This window comes from Hemitrygon akajei, chromosome 11, assembly GCF_048418815.1.
Source record: "Hemitrygon akajei chromosome 11, sHemAka1.3, whole genome shotgun sequence".
In the NCBI taxonomy this organism is placed as follows: Eukaryota; Metazoa; Chordata; class Chondrichthyes; order Myliobatiformes; family Dasyatidae; genus Hemitrygon; species Hemitrygon akajei.
In genome coordinates this window covers 31,970,597-31,990,353 of record NC_133134.1, presented here as the reverse complement: position 1 = coordinate 31,990,353, position 19,757 = coordinate 31,970,597, and the positions used below count along the sequence as shown (strand labels likewise).

The following is a 19,757-nucleotide window of genomic DNA, read 5'->3' as shown; positions in this document are numbered from 1 at the left end:
AGGTAAATTTGCTTCTGAAGATTTAGTTGCTTCCTACTTAAGTAAACTGATGCTCTGATTCAGATTGGTTCCCAGAATCTGAATCTGAATCAGTTTTGTTATCAATGACTTGTATGATGTAAAGTTATATAATGCGGCAAGCTTTTCATTCTATTTTGGTACATGTGACAATAATAAAACAATTCAAAATCCAATTTCAAAACTTGTTGTTATGTGGCAGCAGTACTGTGCAAAAGCATCCAATTTCGCCTCATATAGGACTTTGATAATTATTCTGATTTTGGTAACATGTCTGATTCAGAGAATCATTTTATTTAATTAGAAAGCAACTCAGTCTTCAGTCATAAGTTTTCATCCATTCTATTTACCAGGAAAAGATTTTAAAATATTTTTAAATCTCAAATTTTTAATGGAATGTAATATTCTACTGTTTTTCATCAAGTAGGTAGAATACTGTAGGTCTAAAGCATTGTAAAGGTTGACAGACAGACAGACATACTTTATTGATCCCGAGGAAAATTGGGTTTAGTTACAGTTGCATCAACCAAGAATAGTATAGAAATATAGCAATATAAAACCATAAATAATGAAATAATAATAGGTAAATTATGCCAAATGGAAATAAGTCTAGGACCAGCCTATTGGCTCAAGGTGTCTGACACTCTGAGAGAGGAGTTGTAAAGTTTGATGGCCACAGGTAGGAATGACCTCCTATGACACTCAGTGTTGCATCTCGGTGGAATGAGTCTCTGGCTGAATGTACTCCTGTGCCTAACCAGTACATTATGGAGTGGATGGGTGATGCACCATCATCAATAACTCACTCTGAGACGTAAGAAGCGAGATATCGGCTTTTATTGACTGGAAGAATGAACAACACTACATCCTGGAGAATGAGGCCGGGCTCAGGCCTCAATCGCCTTTATACAGGGGTCTGTGGGAGGAGCCACAGGAGCAGTCCAGACAGGTATATGTAGTTCACCACAATGGGAGACATTGTCCAAGATGGCATGCAACTTGGACAGCATCTTGGATTCTTCATTAAGTAGGTAGAATAGTGTAGGTCTAAAATGTTGTGAAGGTTGCAATGTTTTATGAAAGCCTTGACAGACAAGAACAATTCATTAAAGGAAAAGCTCTTCTGTGTTTGATCTGACATTTAAGTAAAAATGCACATTTACAATGCAAGAGAACTGGGTAAATATAAAAAGCCAAATACTGTAGACACGGAAAACCTGAAACTATTTCTGGTATTAATCCTAGTTCTAAGGTAGATGACATGTTGATAATTTGCTTAACTGTTGCTGACTGTCCTATTATTCTACCTATATGACAACAGACCTCACCAATGCTAAAGAAAATAGATGGAAATTTGAAAAATTGTTTTAATTTCAACATTAATAATTGTATCATCACATAAACAACTTGATCAAACATGCTCTGGTAACAGTTTATTAAAACGCAATAGTCTACGTATTTACATGTCAATATAAATAAGTAACAATAATACTTACATTTTCATCACTTGGTTGGTATCCAAGTATATAAAACACAATACAAAATTTGAATGCCAATAAATTACAGATAATCTTCAGGAAAATTCAATGGAATGAATTTTTCTGCGATGCTAATAGTTTCAAATTTTCTTTCATTTTCCGTTAATCATTCATAGGACATATTCTTCAAATAAGGTAGAGAATTACTTTAAAGTTAGCAAAAATAATAATTTTAGGGATTACCCTTATAGCTAAATACTTAAGATCTTAGAAGGATAGCAGAAACATGAGCACTCAGGCGTTTAATAAGAGATTTATGAAAAATCACTATTTGCATTATACAGCCTGATAAGGTTCAGATTCCAGTGACTGTCTATTTATTTCAACTGAGATTTCTCTAGTAACTTGGAGTTCTTGTCCATTTGATTCTGAAGTCCAATTGGCCAGAAGATCACTAAAATCAGGTGTGCTGGTATGAAGGATGCAGCTAGGCACAAGAGAAACAGGCTCTTTCCAAAAAGATGAAGGAAGCTTTCGTCTGTGCATTGGGATTACATTGGCATACTTCTGATCCAGTTTTTGCATCCTGCTGTCTTTCCTCTTCAAGGTTGATAGTTTCATGTATTTGTATAAACCATATTCAAAAAGTTCTGCCAGGGGACCTAATTTTTTAATGCTTTCTCTGTCACATATTAATTCCAGTGCCTGAGTGTCTATTTCTTTGGGTTGCAGTAAAGATACATTTGGTTCCTCCTCTTCTTGATCTCCATCTTGTGCAATTTTTATGAGGTCTGCATAGTATAGCTCTCTACCTGATTTACCAGAATAAAACCTGTCTTCGTAGATATTGCAAGAATCAGGATCATCATCTTTGCTTTTCCTACCAAAGTACTTCTGAATATCATTGTTGATTAACTCAGTAAACCTTAGTAGCTGCAACGTGGTTTTGGTGCAGTTTGCTGCAGGAGTAAATGACTGGTGCATTGCACCGTAGTTTTCACCTCCAATGCATTTACTAATGCTTCCTGAATTCTGTTCTTCACTGTTATCCTCTAGTTCTTCCTCTTCCTCAGACGTTTCCTGGAAATCCGTGTCCTGGTGAACATCGAGATTTAGAAAAGGAAGCTGAAAGGCTTGTGTTAGTCTAAAATCAGACATGTTCTTTATCACACCTGCTGCCATTGCGTGCTTATCTTGGTTCTGTTTTTTTGCTTGTAACTGCCCTGTGTACAATTTAAAAAGATACAGTATATTGCCATGATTTTGCAATGTTATCAATCTAATATCAACACACACACACACACACACACACACACACACACACACACACACACACACACACACACACACACACACACACACACACACACACACACACACTCTGCAGGTAGCAGTTGTTTCTACATAGAAAAATTGATTATCAATAAACTTGAATCATTAATCTGGGAGATGGTGTAATAAAACAGTGACTTCTATGTTCCATTAAAAACAGTAGATATGTTTAATATGAATCAAATAACTTCAAACCTTATTAAATGTACACCTCTTAACGAATTCTAATACAGACTTCCATTAGATTTTAACATGTAGGTCTGTTACTTGAAAAGTCTGTCTTATATTTGAATAATGCTCATAAATTGACTTTATGAAGTTCACATTTCCTTAACAACAAGTGTGTTTTATAGTACAGCATCTAAAGAATTAACAATTTTCATCATGTTTATCACTATGTCACCACTAATCCTTAAATCTCATGCAACAGGAGTTGCTGAGAGCTTTACGTTTGTTTAATGGTTCAGAAGATCTTTTACAAAATTGGTAACAAGGTAATGGCTCTTACCTGAATTATACCGTCACACTGGAAAAGCACACCAAAGAGCTACCCTGCCTTAATAGCAGTTCCACACCTGTGATTAATGCATTTATAGTTTTGCATGGACTGACTTTTGACAAATATTTGGTGGGAGTATTGTAATAGTAGACTTTGTAAACAGAGCTTAGGTTTGTTTTAGCACCCAGCAACCAGAGAGTGTTGAAGAAAGCAAATCAGAGGGACGGAAGATAGGCTTTAGCTTAATGGCCTGCTTGCCAGGGAATTTTCAAGTGCTGTTCCTGTAAATTCAGCTATTAAATCTCCATGTCACAGATGCTAAACTGGCTTCACACTTGGCCAAAGGGTTTTTATCAACTCTTCTGATTTGTGCTCAAATCATGTGAGTCAAATAGGCGTAAAATTGAATTTCATGGTATTTTGACTTATTGAGTAGGCACAGTTAAGAAACATAATTGTTATTACACAATCGGTGTTTAAAGAGGATAGGGAGCAATAATTTAGAAAACTAGTACACGATCAAATGCACTGCCAATGGTTTGAGAATTATCAATTCTTCTAAATAGCAAAGCATACAGTATGGCTTAAATTTAAAACAAGCTAATTAATGGATGTTTTAAAATATTGTATATTTATTTTACAAAATTGTTGACCAAAGGATGCAGTTACCTTTTAATAAAAATATAGTTAAAAGATACTTCTCAGAATATGAAAATACTACTTCATTTAAAGCACTTCCATCATTCTGGCATTGGCCTACTCCTTTTGAATGCAAGCAGGACTTTCCTATTTCCTATCTTTACGTTGTCCATCATTGACATCTTCAGGAACATATCAGATTCCACACGTCTTGTATCTCTTTTTTATTTTGATGTATTATGTAACTTACCAGTATCTAATCTTAGCCTAAGGTCATCTGTTGCTGAAATCCTTCACCCTTCATTAATTCTGTATTTAACGCTTCCATTTCTCTACGTCTATCTTCTCACTTTTTTGATCTCTGTAAGATTTCAGCTCACTCAAAGGTTTTCTTCCTTTTTCCTAGGTTGAATCAAGTCTGTCATTCTCCATTGTTGTGTTTTCCAATCTGTATTTGCTCCTGGTTCAGCAACATTCAATATTAATATTTTCATATTTTTCTTCAAAGTCCCTCTTTTCCCCATCTATGAAACCTCCACCAGGCCTACTGCCCATTGAGAGTCAAAGAATGCTCCAAATATGGCCTCTTGCAAACCACTGATTTTTATTGCTCCACTTTGAGAATCATGCATTTGACATTACCTGTAAGCTTCAGATTTTCCTTTCTAAGCCTCTCCATTTCTCTACCTTTAGAATATTCCTCAAGGTCCAAGTTCCTGGTCACCACTCCTCATTATTTCAATATGGGGATGGATAGCCAATTTTGTTCATTTTTAAAGTATCTTATTGTTTTGCTGTTTTTAAAGTGTTATAGAAAGGCAAATTATTGCTCGTTGTCCTAACCTGTCTTTGACAGGATATTTATTGATTGATTGAAGAATATAACAATGGAAGCAAGTGGAAGAATTTGAATTTTAAACCCTCCAGTACACTGCTATTAAGGGTGAGGGAGTTCTGACTTTCAAGTGTTTATAGCTATAAATATTGTAATTTCAAGCACATTTTAAATAACTAATCTAGGACAGAGCTTCAATTTAATAATTGTGAAAATTTTCTTTTAATAATATGAATCTTATTTAAAACTTAAACTGCAATTTTATTTTTTGAGTTTATAACTTGAGTTTTACCAAAACAGAGTAGATTACCTGAAGTTGTTGTGGGATAGTCATTTATGCAGTCATTTATTCTACTACTGGAGAAGGAAAACTTTGATTTTAAACCTCCACTGATTTACAGCCATACCCACTCATGGGAAAGGCTTCAGGAGTAAACCCCGAGGAAGAAATCTAGAGCCGGGTCCCTAAGGCAGTTTGATGTTGTTTACAACTTCATTCTGGCAACCTCTGCGACGACACTGGTGCCAAGCTGTATCGGCTCTTTCCCTTCCGTTGGACCACACCAGGGACGTGGAGAGGGGAACTCGCTGCATGAGTAACAGCCGATTCTTCAAATCTTTCCATCCTGGCTGCAACCTGGAGAGGACACAGTCCACCAGAGGTGTAAAGCAATGATCCCCTGGGATCGACGGCTGTCTACTATTTCTACTACTTACATAGGCAACCTTTGGAAGAGGTAATTGACTAGTGACTAATGACTAGTGGTGTTTCTTAGGGGGTTAGTATTAGGACCACTACTTTTAACATTATTTGCCAATGATTTAGATAATGGAATTGATGGTTTTGTGGCAAAGCTTGTGGATGATACAAAGACAGGTGGAGGGGTAGGTAATGCTGAGGAAGGAATGTGATTGCAGCAGGACTTAAACAAATTGGAAGAATGGGCAAAAAAGTGGCAGATGGAATACAGTATTGGGAAATGTATGATAATGCATTTTGGTAAAAGGAACAATAGTGTGGACTGTTATCTAAATGGGGAGAAGATTCAAACATCAGAGGTGCAGAGAGACTTAGGAGTCCTCGTGCAAGACTCCCAGAAGCTTAATTTACAGTTTGAGTCTGTTGGCAAATGCAATGTTAGCATTTATTTCAAAGGGACTAGAATATAAAAGCAAGGAGATAATGCTGAAACTTTATAAGACACTAGTCAGGCCGCACATGGGGTATTGTCAAACAGTTTAGGGCCCCATATCTCAGAAAGGATGTGTTGTCATTGGTGAGAATCCAGAGGAGGTTCATGAGGATGATTTTGGGGATGAAGGGGTTAACATATGAGAAGCATTTGGCAGCTTTGGGCCTGTACTCACTGGAATTTAGAAGAATGTGGGGGGGATCTCATTGAAACCTACCGAATGTTGAAAGGACTAGATAGGGTGGATATGAAGAACTTGTTTCCTATGGTGGGGGTATCCAGAACTACAGGGCACAGTCTCAAAATTGAGGGCAAATCCTTTAGAATAGGTAAGGAAAAACTTTTTTTAGCTAGAGAGTAGTAAATCTGTGGAATGCTCTGCCACAGACTGTGGTGGAAGTCCAGTCCATGGGTATATTTTACGCGGAAGTTGATAGTTTTCTGATCGGTCAGGGCATCAAAGGATATGGCGAGATGGCAGGTTGAGTGGGATCCGGGATCAGCCATATTGGAATGGTGGAGCAGACTTGATGAGCTGAATGGCCTAATTCTGCTCCAATGTCTTATGGTCTTACGGTAATAGCATTATTTTTATCTCTGATTCTGCAGATGGACACACCCACAGAGTTAGTCTTTATTATTTCAAAATACCCTACGAATTGGATAATAGGCAAAAAGAATGTGAAAAATGTGAAAAAGAGTTGTGAAGGTAGTGTGGAAAATGATTTCAAAATTCAAATTATAAAACAATCCTTTATGTTCAAGTTGTGGACTACATGTTATACTATCTTGATGTAATAGACTTTCTTATCTCAGACTATAATCAGTATAGTTTGAGTCTGGATTGAAGACATCTGCATTCAGGTTTTTGAATTTACAAATTTGGCCTCAGAGTAATAACTATTTATTACTATTTAAGAATATTCAAAAAAACATTCATTGCTATTTAAGAATACTTTAAAAGAAGATTACATTCAATACCAACCATTCCATTCTTTCAGTTTCACTAACAAATCAAAAAGATTCAATAAAGAAGTTGTTCTCCTCAGATTACCTTCTCAAATTCTGTCATAATGGTCAAATTGCTTCATTGGGACAACAAGGATTCATTTTGGAGACCAGTTATAAAAATGAAGCTAAGAGAATGCCTGACCTTTGTAACTATTGGAAGAATAGAAAAAAAACCAAGGAGTTAAAAAATCATCAGAAAACATAATACTACACGCATGATTGGTACTCCTGCTTGGCCTTTTTCCTGCTCCTGTTTTCTCATGTTCTTATATTTAAAAGATATTCAAAAGTATTATAATAATTGAAACCTGAAAGACACGCATAACAGTACTTTATTACAAATTACTACAAACAGTACTACAAATTTGTACTTTATTTGCTCTGTTGACATTTATTAGTTCCTTTGGTACAGTAATATACTGGATGTTAAGGATTAACTAGAGTAGGTAGCATATTTTTCATCTTGAGAGGAGACCTATGAAGATTACAATGGTATTAGCAGTATTTGTGTGCACTTGTGGTACAAGCTGTGTCAGATTCCACACTGATGAAGGTATTAATATTACATAATCAACAGTCACCAGAGATATACAATACAATGCAACCAAGTCAAGACATCAATTAGTATTCATTGGACTTAATATAATTTCTTCTGTTAAATACCAATAGGTGAATACACTGTATGCAGCAGGAAAGATTCCCTATGTCTCAGTGTCAGTCATTTAAAAATATCACGAACAGCTTATATGTTCATGATAAGTTGAGTTCTTGTTAGTTCTACAAACTTTTTCTTTCTTCAGATGATTTAAATTGCAGTAATCTGCAGGGAGTGATGGGACAGGTGCAGAAAGGCGTAAAGCTGCGACTTTAGGCTTTGTTAAAAAACCATTGTTTCCAGATATGGATGCAACATCAACCATTTCCTTTGTTGTATGGTATAATTGAAAAAATATCAACCGAAGATATACAGAATTAGGTGCTAGATGGGAAATCCGAAATGTGTCTAGTAAGTTCAGAGAGGAATCCGTCTACTGAAACTTAATGAGAACAATGTGCATGAAGCCTAGACTTCACCAAGGATGTCTTCGTTGAAACTTGCCACATACTCTGGCAATAATACAGATGTATTATGAAGATTAAATGAAGATTAGCTGTAAACAATATGTGTTAGCTTTAATGAGTACTAGCCACATTTAATATTGCCCTGGTGTTGTAGTCAAGGAATAGCTTGGTTAGCACTGGCTAGGTGCTGGACTGAACACAAAGTAATAAGATTATAAATTGCTTGCACTTCACTGAATGAATTCTAGTTAATCACACGTTCTGATTCTCAGGACTATTATCTCAACTGAGACTCCAATTTCTGGCAAATATACCAGTTATGCCTTGCAATCATTCATACACATACATAAGGAATAGCACTACATCTTTGCAAGCATTTACATCAAAATGTGAACATATTTTATTCAGAGATACAAGTTTTCTTTTTTTATTATTAAAGCATTAGTGCTACGTTAGTTTGCACTCATGGTTGAAAGTCTCTCCCTGTTTTTTTGTTCAGCATCTTGGTTCAAGTATTGCTGTATTCATTGACTGAATATTTGACCATCTGGTGACTATAAAGCCTCTAATGATCCAATAGCGTAACATGTACTTGCTGGAGCATATGTCCTAGCAGATGCTGCCCTTGATGTGCTCTCCAATACCTAGTATTTATAACAAAATGAGACATTTGAGCCACATGCCTTATCTTCGTATCAGATTATGGCTTATACCTCCTCCTTTGCTCTTTGTGTTCCTTTGTCTCAGGAAAGTGCACAGCCTTTTTCTGCCCTTCTGTAGGCCTTATTTGTACCTTGCTGCATTCTTGGTTTAAAAAATGTATGCTGCTATTTTATCCGAGATTATGAGAGTTTTAATGATGCATAAAATGCGATGTTTTTTCAGTTATGAATTTTCTTCTATTTTAATAATCACCTTTGTTCAAGGGGAATGAACGTAATAAAATGAAGGAGTAACCAATAAGCTACTTGATCTTTAATAAGATTATGATCTTATCTTAGATCCAATCTTGATTAACTTTCCTGTCCTCTCTCCAACTCCACTTTCCTACACTCTTCCCGTACCCCATGACTCCTTTAGAGATTGAATATCTGCCAATATTTGTCTTGATTATATTCAATAACTCCACCTTCAAGCCCATTGAAGAAGAGAATATCAATGATTCACAACACAGAGAAAAGAAATTCTTCCTTGTCTTCTTCTGAAACTTCGCCCTCCAGTTCTAGATAACCTCTAGGGAAAACATCCTTTTAGCATCTACCCCGCCAGCCTTTGTTCTGAGGGGTATTCACAGGGCGGTTCATTTTAGACACAATCTGCTGCTACAGAGACTAATTTATTTCTCTCTTTCTCAGGTATAATGAAGAGTTCTTCATCTTGATTGTTCAAAGTTCAAAGTAAATTTATTATCAAAGTATGTAAAAGTTGCTATATGCTCCCTTGAGATCAGTTTCTTGCAGGCATTTACAGGAAAAAAAACACAATAGAGCTTATGAAAAACTATACATAAAACTACTAAGATTGACAAACAATTGCATTTCACAATGAATGAATGGCCACAAAGGAGTGAAAAAGTGACATGGAAATTCTCTCTGACTTTCACATGCAACTCTGAACAGTCTGACTTGGAATCAGTACATGGTAGCTTACAGATGCAGTCAATATATGTTTTTGCTGTCGCGTGCTATTCCATCGCATAGCAGTTAGTTATCAATACATATAATTTTTCACAAAATAATTATTTGTCCTGCCCTGTCTCCCAGCAATCTTGGTCACTCAAATGACTGATAATATTTTCAACTTTGAGGAGTTAATTGTTGCAATTGAAGTTGCTTTCTTTGCTTGTTCTATGTTGAATGTTCCATGGTTGTTTACGTAATTACATCCCATTTGTCTTGTCAGATGAAAATAAATGGCCACTGAGGTCAAAATTTGGGAAAAACAATAAAATGTATAATCAACTGAGCACAGAACCTCTATTAAAAGGTCCTTGGTCACCAGTATTTCTTTCACTGATGAAAAGTCTTTTTTGTTTTATTTTTCTAAGAACCACTTGCAAACGATTAGCAAAATAAATATCTGTACAGCAAACACTAAATCATCAAGATACATTAGAGCAATGTTGTCTGGACATAATAAATGCATGGTTTTAACAGCACAGGAGCTGAGATAGATGGAGCTGGGTGATTATCTTGTTGAAGGTTGTGAGGGTTATTAAAAAAAGCTTCAGGCGTATTCAAGCAGGTGGAGGTCATAGAGTTGAAGGTGCAATACTTCAGGAAGTCTGAGAAGTATTGAATGTTAGGATGAGAATCTGAAAAGGTAGAGGAATGAGAAATGAAAATAAAGAGGAGGTGTAAAAATTAAAAATGAGGAAATAGAATGGGGTTGGATATAAAGAGGCAGTCAAGTCAGTCCCTGGATATAAAACTGGGGCAAAGCTAAAGATTCCTATCAGTTCCTGGAGTGAAGAACAGTGCAGGCTAGAATTTTTAGTTGAGGTTACACAGCAAAATTACCTGAAGTACCAGCAGGATTATTGCGAATTGATAATAATAATTTATTTATAACAATAATACTGCAACGTAGCGATGCAGCTATAAAGGAGGCAAGACAGTGGCTATCTTTCATTAGGAGTTTGAGGAGATTTGTCAACTAAAACACTCAAAAACTTCTACAAATGTACTGTGGAAAGCATTTTGACTGGCTGCATCACCGTCTAGTATGGAGGGGGGAGGTGGGCTACTGCACAAGTCGAAGTAAGTTGCAGAAACTTGTAAAATTAGTCAGCTCCATTATGGGTACTATCCTCTATAGTATCCAAGACAGCATTAAGGATCCCCACCACCCAGGACACACCCTCTTCACATTGTTACCATCAGGAAAGAGGTACAGAAGCTGGCATTCATTTGGCATATAAAAGTGTCAGCTGGGTCTGCATCCCTTATGGTTTTAGATATTGAATTCCACAGGGTGGGGCGTACTGCAGTTCAAAAGGCTGACCTGCCAATTATCTTTTGAGGAAGATTGTTTCAATTTAAGAGACCAGTGGAAGACTTCAGAACTCAAGGAAGATGATAAAACAAAAGCAATTCTGTGATGCACTCCTGTCCCAGATCATTAAGAGCTTTAAAAATGAATAAAATAAATTTAAAATCAATTCTGGAAGATACAGGATGCCAATGCAGAGTAGCTAGGATGGGAGTGATATGTTCCCTCATCCTGGTTTTTCTAGCTGTAGCATTTGGAATAAGTTGAAGTTTGAGAATAGATTGCTTTGGAAGGACAGGAAACAAGTGCATTGCAATAATCTATTCGATATAAGATGTAAATTGGTTTTTCAGCATCATTATTTGACTGTAATGGACATACCTTTTCAATATTTCTTAAGTGTAGAAATTCTGCTCTGGTCACTTTCTTTATGGGGATTTAAAATTCAAACCCAAATCAAAGGTAACACCCAGGCTTGTTACTTCTGACTTTACAAGGGGAATCAAGTTCCCAAATTTATCAAGAAGTTGATTTCTTTTGGCTCTGGGGCCAACCAAAAGTATTTCAGTTTTAACTTCATTTAGTTTTAGGAAATTATAGCTCATTCATATGTTTATTGCAGACAAATCAGAAGTCAGAGAAAATGTTATCATCATCAGGCACAAATATACAATTATATATCTCCTGCATAATTGGGGAAATCAAGTTTTTTTCTCTCTCTAATAATGTGTATAAGGAGAAGAGTAAGAAAACAAGACTGCTTCCTTGTGGTACAGTAAAAGGTTCATTGTATCTCTTAGAAAATTGGTCTCCAAGACAGACAAGGTATTTTCTCTGTAAGATATATGAACAAAACCATTTTAGGGATTACCAGAATCCAACTACCACAGGGGCCAACTCAGTTCTCAAGGTGATCTGGGAGAATGTTGTGGTCAATGGTGTCGAAGGCAGCACTTAGATCCAGAAGAAGTAGAATTGAGACTCTGTTGGCATCAGAGCTGCGCCCAAGGCCCCGTATAATTCCCGTACAGTAGTAATGATGAAGAAGGTGAAGATGAACTTTAGTTGTCACATGTGCATCAAACCATTGAAATATATAGTGAAATGCATTGTTTATGCAAACAGCCAACACAGTCCAAGGATGCGCTGGGTGCAGCCCACAAGCGTTGGCATGCTTCCAGCACCAACAAAGCATTTCCATAACTTACTAATCCATACAACCGCTACTGTGCAGCACGGGGCATGATTGGGATTACAGGATGGATAAAGTTACTTTAAATCTTAAGCAACTGAATTGTGTATTTCATGTACAGCAGTTGAACCTTGTCATGTAATGTGGGGACAGAATAGTTCAAGAGAAGTCTGGAAATTTGGATGTCCAACCTGAGCAGAAATCCAATGTTCACAGATGAAAACTAACAACACCGTGAGTGTGTGGTAAACACAGGATATTCTGCAGATTATGCAAATACTTAGCAACACACACAAAATGCTGGAGGAATTCATCAAGTCAGGCAGCATCTATGGAGAGGAATAAACATGATGTTTTGGTAAGTTAACAGAAGTATTGATGAAGAAGATGAAGATGAAGGGCTCAGCCTGAAATTTCATTATTTGACTTGAGGGACTTCTGGACTGTGTGTTCAACAGATCCTTTGTGAAGGACAGTGTGAAGTTAAGTACAAGGTGAATTATAAAAGAGGAATACAGATATATATCAAAGAAATAAAAATTATGGAACATAACATAATCCTCAGAAGTGTTTGTGTTTGGGAACAATTGTGAGCTTAAGTGTGCTAAAACTGACAATGTTTGGGAAATTGCTGTTAGCCCAGTGATTTCCACATTCAACACAAATGTGTCAGCGTACAGCAAGCAACCAAATCAAAATGGCCAAGTTCAGTTTCGTGAGAATGGCTGCAGGTTCACAGGTCTTCTGCGCCTCCTGAAGCTTGCCTCGGACAGCAAGGTGACAGTGCAGTGGATTTGGAGGTTGTCAGGTAAAGACTGACAATTGCTTATTTGAGTGACATTTGGAAAGCTTATTTACAGAACTTGCAATGACAGCCAGCATTGGAGGCACATTTGCAAACTATGTAAATAGTTTAAGTCTGGAAGCTAAATCTGTTAAAATAGCAGCAGACCCACTAAATAAATTGGAGAAACAGTTGCTGGGAGGAGCCGGATTGACCTTTTTATCAGAATCAGAATCAGAATCAGACTTTAATCGCCAAGTACCTATGCACATGCAAGGAATTTACTTCTGGCAGAAGTTGTCTCTCTGCTCATAACAATAATATTGATAAATATAAATGAAAATATAGATTATACATACAGGTAGTGCAATCCAAGTAATAGTTAGCCGACAGTTAACCGGCAGTTAACCGGCAGTTAACTGTTCAGCAAAGTGACCGCAGTAGGGAAAAAACTTCTCCAGTGCCTATTAGTCTTAGTCTGGAGGGATCTGAAGCGCTTACCAGACGGAAGCAGATCAAACAGTCCGTGCGCAGGATGGGAGGAGTCCTTTATGATGTTCCCCACCCTCTTCTTCAACCTGGGAGAGTACAGGTCCACAATAGAGGGCAGGGAGGCTCCAATGATGCGCTCGGCAGTCCTCACTGTGCGCTGTAGTCTGGTTCTATCCTGCTTGGTGGCGGCTCCAAACCACACAATGATGGAGGTGCACAGGACAGACTCAATGACTGCAGTGTAGAACTGCAGCAGCAATTCCTGAGGCAGACCGTATTTCCTCAAGAGCCGCAGGAAATACATCCGCTACTTGCCTGCCCTACGTCTGTATCCCTTTTGCCTTGTTCATTTAAATACCTGTCCAGATGCCTCTTAAATGTTACTATTCCTGCCTCTACCACCTCCTCTGGTAACTCATACCAATTACTCCTTGTGAGAAAAATATATCTTCAGATCTTCTTTAAACTTTACCCTCCTCACCTTAAACCACTGCCCACTAGTTTTAGACACTCCGACTATAGGAAATAGACTCTGACTATTTACACTGTCTATCCCTCTCTTAATTTTATATATGTAATTTATTTAGCATCATTGAACACTACAGCACAGAAGCAGGTCTTTTGGCCCATCTGATCTAAACAATATGCCAAACTGTAATTCTGCCCAGACCCATTGATTTGCACCAGGACAATAGCCCTCCATACCTCTCCCATCCATCTACCTATCCAAATTTCTCTTAAATGTTGAAATCGAACTACATCCACCACTTCTGATGGCAGCTTATTTCACACTGAAGAAGCTCCCCCTCATGTTCCTGTTAAACATTTCACCTTTCACCCTTAATCCATGACCTCTAGTTTCACCCAATCTCAGTAGAGAATGCCTGCTAGGCTCGATCTACACCCCTCACAATTTTGTATATCTCTATCAAATCTCCCCTTATTCTTCTTCGCTCCAAGAAATAAAGTCCTGATCTATTCAATTTTTCCATATAACTCAGATCCTCAAGGCTTGGCAACATCCTCTGCATTCTTTCAATCTTATTGACATCTTTCCTTTAGATAATGAGGAAAACTGCACACAGTACTCCAAATTAGGCCTCACTGTTAGGGCGTATTCTGTAGTTATGGTATATAGCAAATACTAATTTCAACAGCAGCCAGTCTTTAGACCTGAACATAGATTGTAGATTGATTTTAAAGTGCAGCTCTGAACAATGGTCTTCCTGGAGCTTCATTTTGGTGTGGACTGAAAATGTAGAAACACTGAATTTGACCTCAGATGCCTGCATATACATGATGCAGTCCAGAGTCAGTAAGAATTAACATTCATTTTGGGTGAAGATGGATATGTAATTCAAAGGAAGCACTGTAGATACATTGTAACTATAGACTTGTGTCAAGATCTCTGAGGATCTAACCTGGTCCCAACATATCGATGGAGTTATCAAAAAGGCAAGGCAGTGGCTATACTTTATTAGGAGTTTGAAGAGATTTGGCATGTCAATAAATACACTCAAAAACTTCTATAGTTGTACTGTGGAGAGCATTCTGACAGGCTGCATCACTGTCTATTAAGGGGGAAGGGTGTGCTTCTGCACTTGACCGAAAGAAGCTGCAGAGAGTTGTAAATCTAGTCAGCTCCATCTTGGGTACTAGCCTACAAAGTACCCAGGACATCTTCAGGGAGCGGTGTGTCAGAAAGCCAGTGTCCATTATTAAGGACCTCCAGTACCCAGGGCATGCCCTTTTCTCACTGTTACCATCAGGTAGGAGGTACAGAAGCCTGAAGGCACACACTCAGTGATTCAGGAACAGCTTCTTCCCCTCTGCCATCCGATTCCTGAAAGGACATTGAATCTTTGGACACTACCTCACTTTTTTTTAATGCACAGTATTTCTGTTTTTGCATTTTTAAAAATCTATTCAATATATGTAATCTATAATTGATTTGCTTGTTTATTAATTATTATTATTTTTATTTTATTTATTATTATTTCTTTTCTCTGCTAGATTATTTATTGCATCGAACTGCTGCTAAGTTAACAAATTTTATGGTACATGCCGGTGATAATAAACTTGATTCTGATCCTGATCCTTATTCCTGCTGTTACCTTTGATATTTAGTATATAAAAATGTCATGTAGTATTGGGACAGACCGGCCTCTTCTTCCAAGCATGTCTCGAATATGCTGCCTGCTGCTTGTTTTGCTGAATGAAGACTTCTATATCCACCAGCTTTCAATGTATCTCTGGTGACTTTGTTCACAGTCACAACACTTACCAATGTCTTAAACAACTTTAACATAACATCCCAACTCCTGTACTCAAAACTTTGAAAGCCAATGTACCAATAGCTCTCTTTACAACACTATCTACTTGTGCTGCCACGCTCAAGGAATTATGGATCTTTATTTCCAGATCCCTCTGTTCCACTGCACTCCTCAGTGCCCTATTGTTTACTGTGTAAGTCCTACCTTGGTTTGTCCTTCCAAAGTGCACACTTCACACTTGTCCGGCATTAAATTCCATCTGCTATTTTTCAGCCCATGTTTCCAGCTGGCCAGATCTCAATGCAAAGCTTTGCTAGTCCTCCTCACTGCCCAGTATACCCCCAGCAGTCTTAGTGTCCTCTGAAAGTTTGCAGAATCGGTTTAACCGCATTATCATCCAAATCATTGATACAGATGACAAATAATTGTGGACCTATCACCAAGCTTTGTGGTACACCACTAGTCACAGGCCTCCAGTCAGAGAAGCAACCATCTACTACTGCTCTCTAGCTTCTCCCACAAAGCCAATGTTGAATGCCAAGGGAATTCCATGTGAGAAGTTGTTAAAGACTTTGCTAAAGTCCATATAGACAACATCTACTACTTTTCCTTCATCAACTTTCCAGGTAACTTAGTTAAAAGACCATAAGACCATAAGTTTTAGGAGCAGAAGCAGGACATTCAGCCCATCGAGTCTGCTCTGCCATTCAATCATGGGCTGATCCACTTCATTCAGTCATCCCCACTCCCCTGCTTTCACCCCACACCTTTTGATGCCATGGCTAATCTAGAACCTATCAATCTCTGCTTTGAATACACCCAAAGACTTGGCCTCCACAGCTATTCATGGCAACAAATTCCACAGATTTACCACCTTCTGACTAAAGTAACTTCTCCGCATCTCAGTTCTAAAAGGACGTCCTTCGATCTGAAGTCTTGCCCTCTTGTCCTAGAATCCCCTATAATGGGAAATAACTTTGCCATATGTAATCTATTCAGGCCTTTTAACATTTGGAATATTTCTAAGAGCTACTCCCTCATTCTCCTGAACTCCAGGGAATACAGCCCAAGAACTGCCAGATGTTCCTCATACGGTAACCCTCTCATTCCTGGAATCATTGTGGTGAATCTTCTCTGAATCCTAAAAAAGTCTATAAGGTCTGTTAGACATGACCTGCCATGCATAAAGCCATGTTGACTATCCCTATCAAATCCCTGTCCATTCAAATATTTACATACGCTGTCCCTTCAAATAGCTTACCAACCGTTGATAGCGAGCTCACTGGCCTATAATTTCCATCTTATTCTTAGAGCCTTTCTTAAACAACAGAACAATTTTTAATATCCTCCAATCCTCCAGCACTTCACCCATGGCTAAGGATATTTTAAATACTTCTGCTAGGGCCCCTGGAATTTCTGCACTGGACTCCTACAAGGTCCAAAGGAACATCTTGTTAAGCCCTGTAGATGATTCCACCCTAATCTGCCTCAAGACAGCAACGACATCCTCCTCTGTAATCCATATATGGTCCATGACTTCACTCCTTTTATGCTTCACTTCTATAGGATCTTTGTCCTAAGAAAATACACATGCAAAAAATCAATTTAAGATGGTGCCGATTTCCTGGGCTCCATGTGCAGATGGTCACACTGATATTCAAGTAGAAACTCATTTGTTTAAATTAATTTTATTGTTCAGATGTTGGGGAAAAACTAATTTAATCATAAAAACATAGAAAACCTACAGCACAACACAATACAGGCCTTTTGGCCCACAAAGCTGTGCCAAACATGTCCTTACCTAAGAATTACCTAGGGTTATCCATAGCCCTCTATTTTTCTGAGCTCCATGTGCCTGTCCAGGAGTCTCTTAAAAGACTCTATCGTATCTGCCTCCACCCCAATCACCGGCAGCCCATTCCACGCACTCACCACTCTCTGTGTAAAAAACTTATCCCTGACATCTCCTCTGTACCTACTTCCAAGCACCTTAAACCTGTGCCCTCTCATGCTAACCATTTCGTCCCTGGGAAAAAGCCTCTGAATATCTACATGATCAATGCCTCTCATCATCTTATACACAATTTTAATTTAGTTACTATTTTTATAGAATAGTTTTGACTGTATTTGGCAGGGGTAGTTATAAACATTCAATTTTAGTGAAACTTTGATAGATGGTGAGTGGGAGATTTGGTGGGGTATAGGGGTGGCCTTTGCAGCCTGTCAAGGGCATTCTGGAAGTGCAAATGGTTAAGTGTATTGGGGCAAACCCTACACTGCGTTTCACCATACCAAATATGGTAGGAATCTGTTTCTTAGTGGTACCCAGGATACAACATAGTCAGAAAGCAGGCAGCAAACTTGGACATCTTTCCCCTCTTCCATTAGGGTTCTATCAGATGGCAGATCAGAGACAAAGGGGGCTCACCATCCTCTGTGTTCATTGGATGCAGAAGTTCTTTTGAGCATCCTGATGGTGGGGAAGGAATCCTTTCACCTTCCACCTGAATTGACAGATATCATCTATTTTAATTCCTCAAGCTACCTGTGCCACATATTCTCATTATCCTTTCTACTGCTATAGATCTTCAAAATGGTAACAACATACAGGTTAAATCCTTGTATACAATATACAAGGTACAGCAAAAACCTCTACAGTTCCCGAGAGGACAAGGGATTGCTCAACAGGAGAGAGAGTTCAAAAGAAGTGAGCAGGGAGATTTTGGGATATTCTGCAACCACAGTTCCCGAGGAGATGTGAAAATGGTTGTGCAAAATTAGGTGCTTGGCAAGGGCCAATAAAAGTAAGTAAGGTTTAAGTTCAGTGGGCCAGTGTTAAGAGTGGGGGTGATTAGGCTTTGGCTCATAGAGGCTTCGGTGAGAAAAGATGAAGGCTGTAGATAGATTTTTTTCGTTTAATATTTCTTTCTTTCTTCCTCATTGCACAGTTAGAGTACTGGGAATGCCATGCAGAATGCTCCTCTTACAGGATGTGGGAAGGCAGGGAGACGTCCAGATCCTTTACTCCCAGTTGAAGGAAGGTCAGTGAGCCCTGGTGGGCAAAGGAAGCTCTTCAAAGGTGACCTCAAAGTCAGTCTGAAGAAATTTACCACTACAGCTAAAAACTGAGAAGACTTTGCACTCAATAGAAGAACCTGGAGGAAATCTGATCAAGAGGAAGCTATGCTACATAAGGGCAACCTCTGCTGTGTTGCAGAGAACAAGCCATCGCTGCAAAAGGAGAGACTGAACAACCAAAGGATTCAACCACCACTTACACACTGCACCAGAATATGTGGACCTTGGATCAGCCTTTCCCGCCACTTGAGGACCCACCGATAGACACCCACTCAGGGGAACACTATACCTAACTCGAGTGATCACACTGATACAACTACACCAGTAAGGTGTGCATCCAGCTGCAGCTTCTTTCAGACTGTGTTAAGGAATTGGAGCTGGAACTGGATGAGCTCGGATTATTCAGAAGGCTGAGGGGTTGATTGACAGGAAATACGGGGTGGTAGCTACACTCAAGGTGCAAGGCACAGTTAACTGGGTGACCATCAGGAGGGGGAAGGGGTTAGGCAACCAGTGCAGAGTACTCCTGTACCCATTCCCTCAATAACAGGTATACCGCTTTGGATACTGTTGGTGGCGGGGGTTACCTAGCAAGGAAAGCCACAAAGGTCAGGTCTCTGGCACTGAGTCTGGCTCTGTAGTTCAGAAAGGAGGTGGGGGAAGGGAGAAGAGATGAATTGTAGTGACAGGGGATTCTATTGAGGGGAACAGACAGGAGGTTCTGTGGATGAGAACATGATTTCCGAATGATATTTTACTTCCCGGGCATCTCAGATTGATTCCACAGCATTCTTAAGTGGGAGGGTGAGCAGCCAATGGTCCGCGTCGGTAAAGGGAGTTCAGGGAGTTAGGTGCCTACTTAAATGACTGGACCTCCAGA

The 19,757-nt window shown here is 38.6% G+C and overlaps 1 protein-coding gene across 1 annotated transcript; it reads right to left on the bottom strand.

Annotated features, from left to right (window-relative positions):
• Positions 1-1,832: 1,832 nt before the first annotated feature.
• On the bottom strand, positions 1,833-3,418 carry LOC140735082 (protein PERCC1). The gene is made up of 2 exons (XM_073059881.1): positions 3,337-3,418; positions 1,833-2,719 (listed from the first exon to the last, which is right to left on the bottom strand). Exon 2 carries the CDS (start codon positions 2,676-2,678, stop codon positions 1,833-1,835), a length of 846 nt encoding a protein of 281 aa, XP_072915982.1. The 5' UTR covers positions 2,679-2,719; positions 3,337-3,418.
• Between the last annotated feature and the right edge of the window lie 16,339 nt (positions 3,419-19,757).

What these genes read in the sequence shown, in the direction of transcription:
- LOC140735082 (XM_073059881.1), bottom strand. Translation starts at nt 2,678, where the DNA reads ATGGCAGCAGGTGTGATAAAGAACATGTCTGATTTTAGACTAACACAA.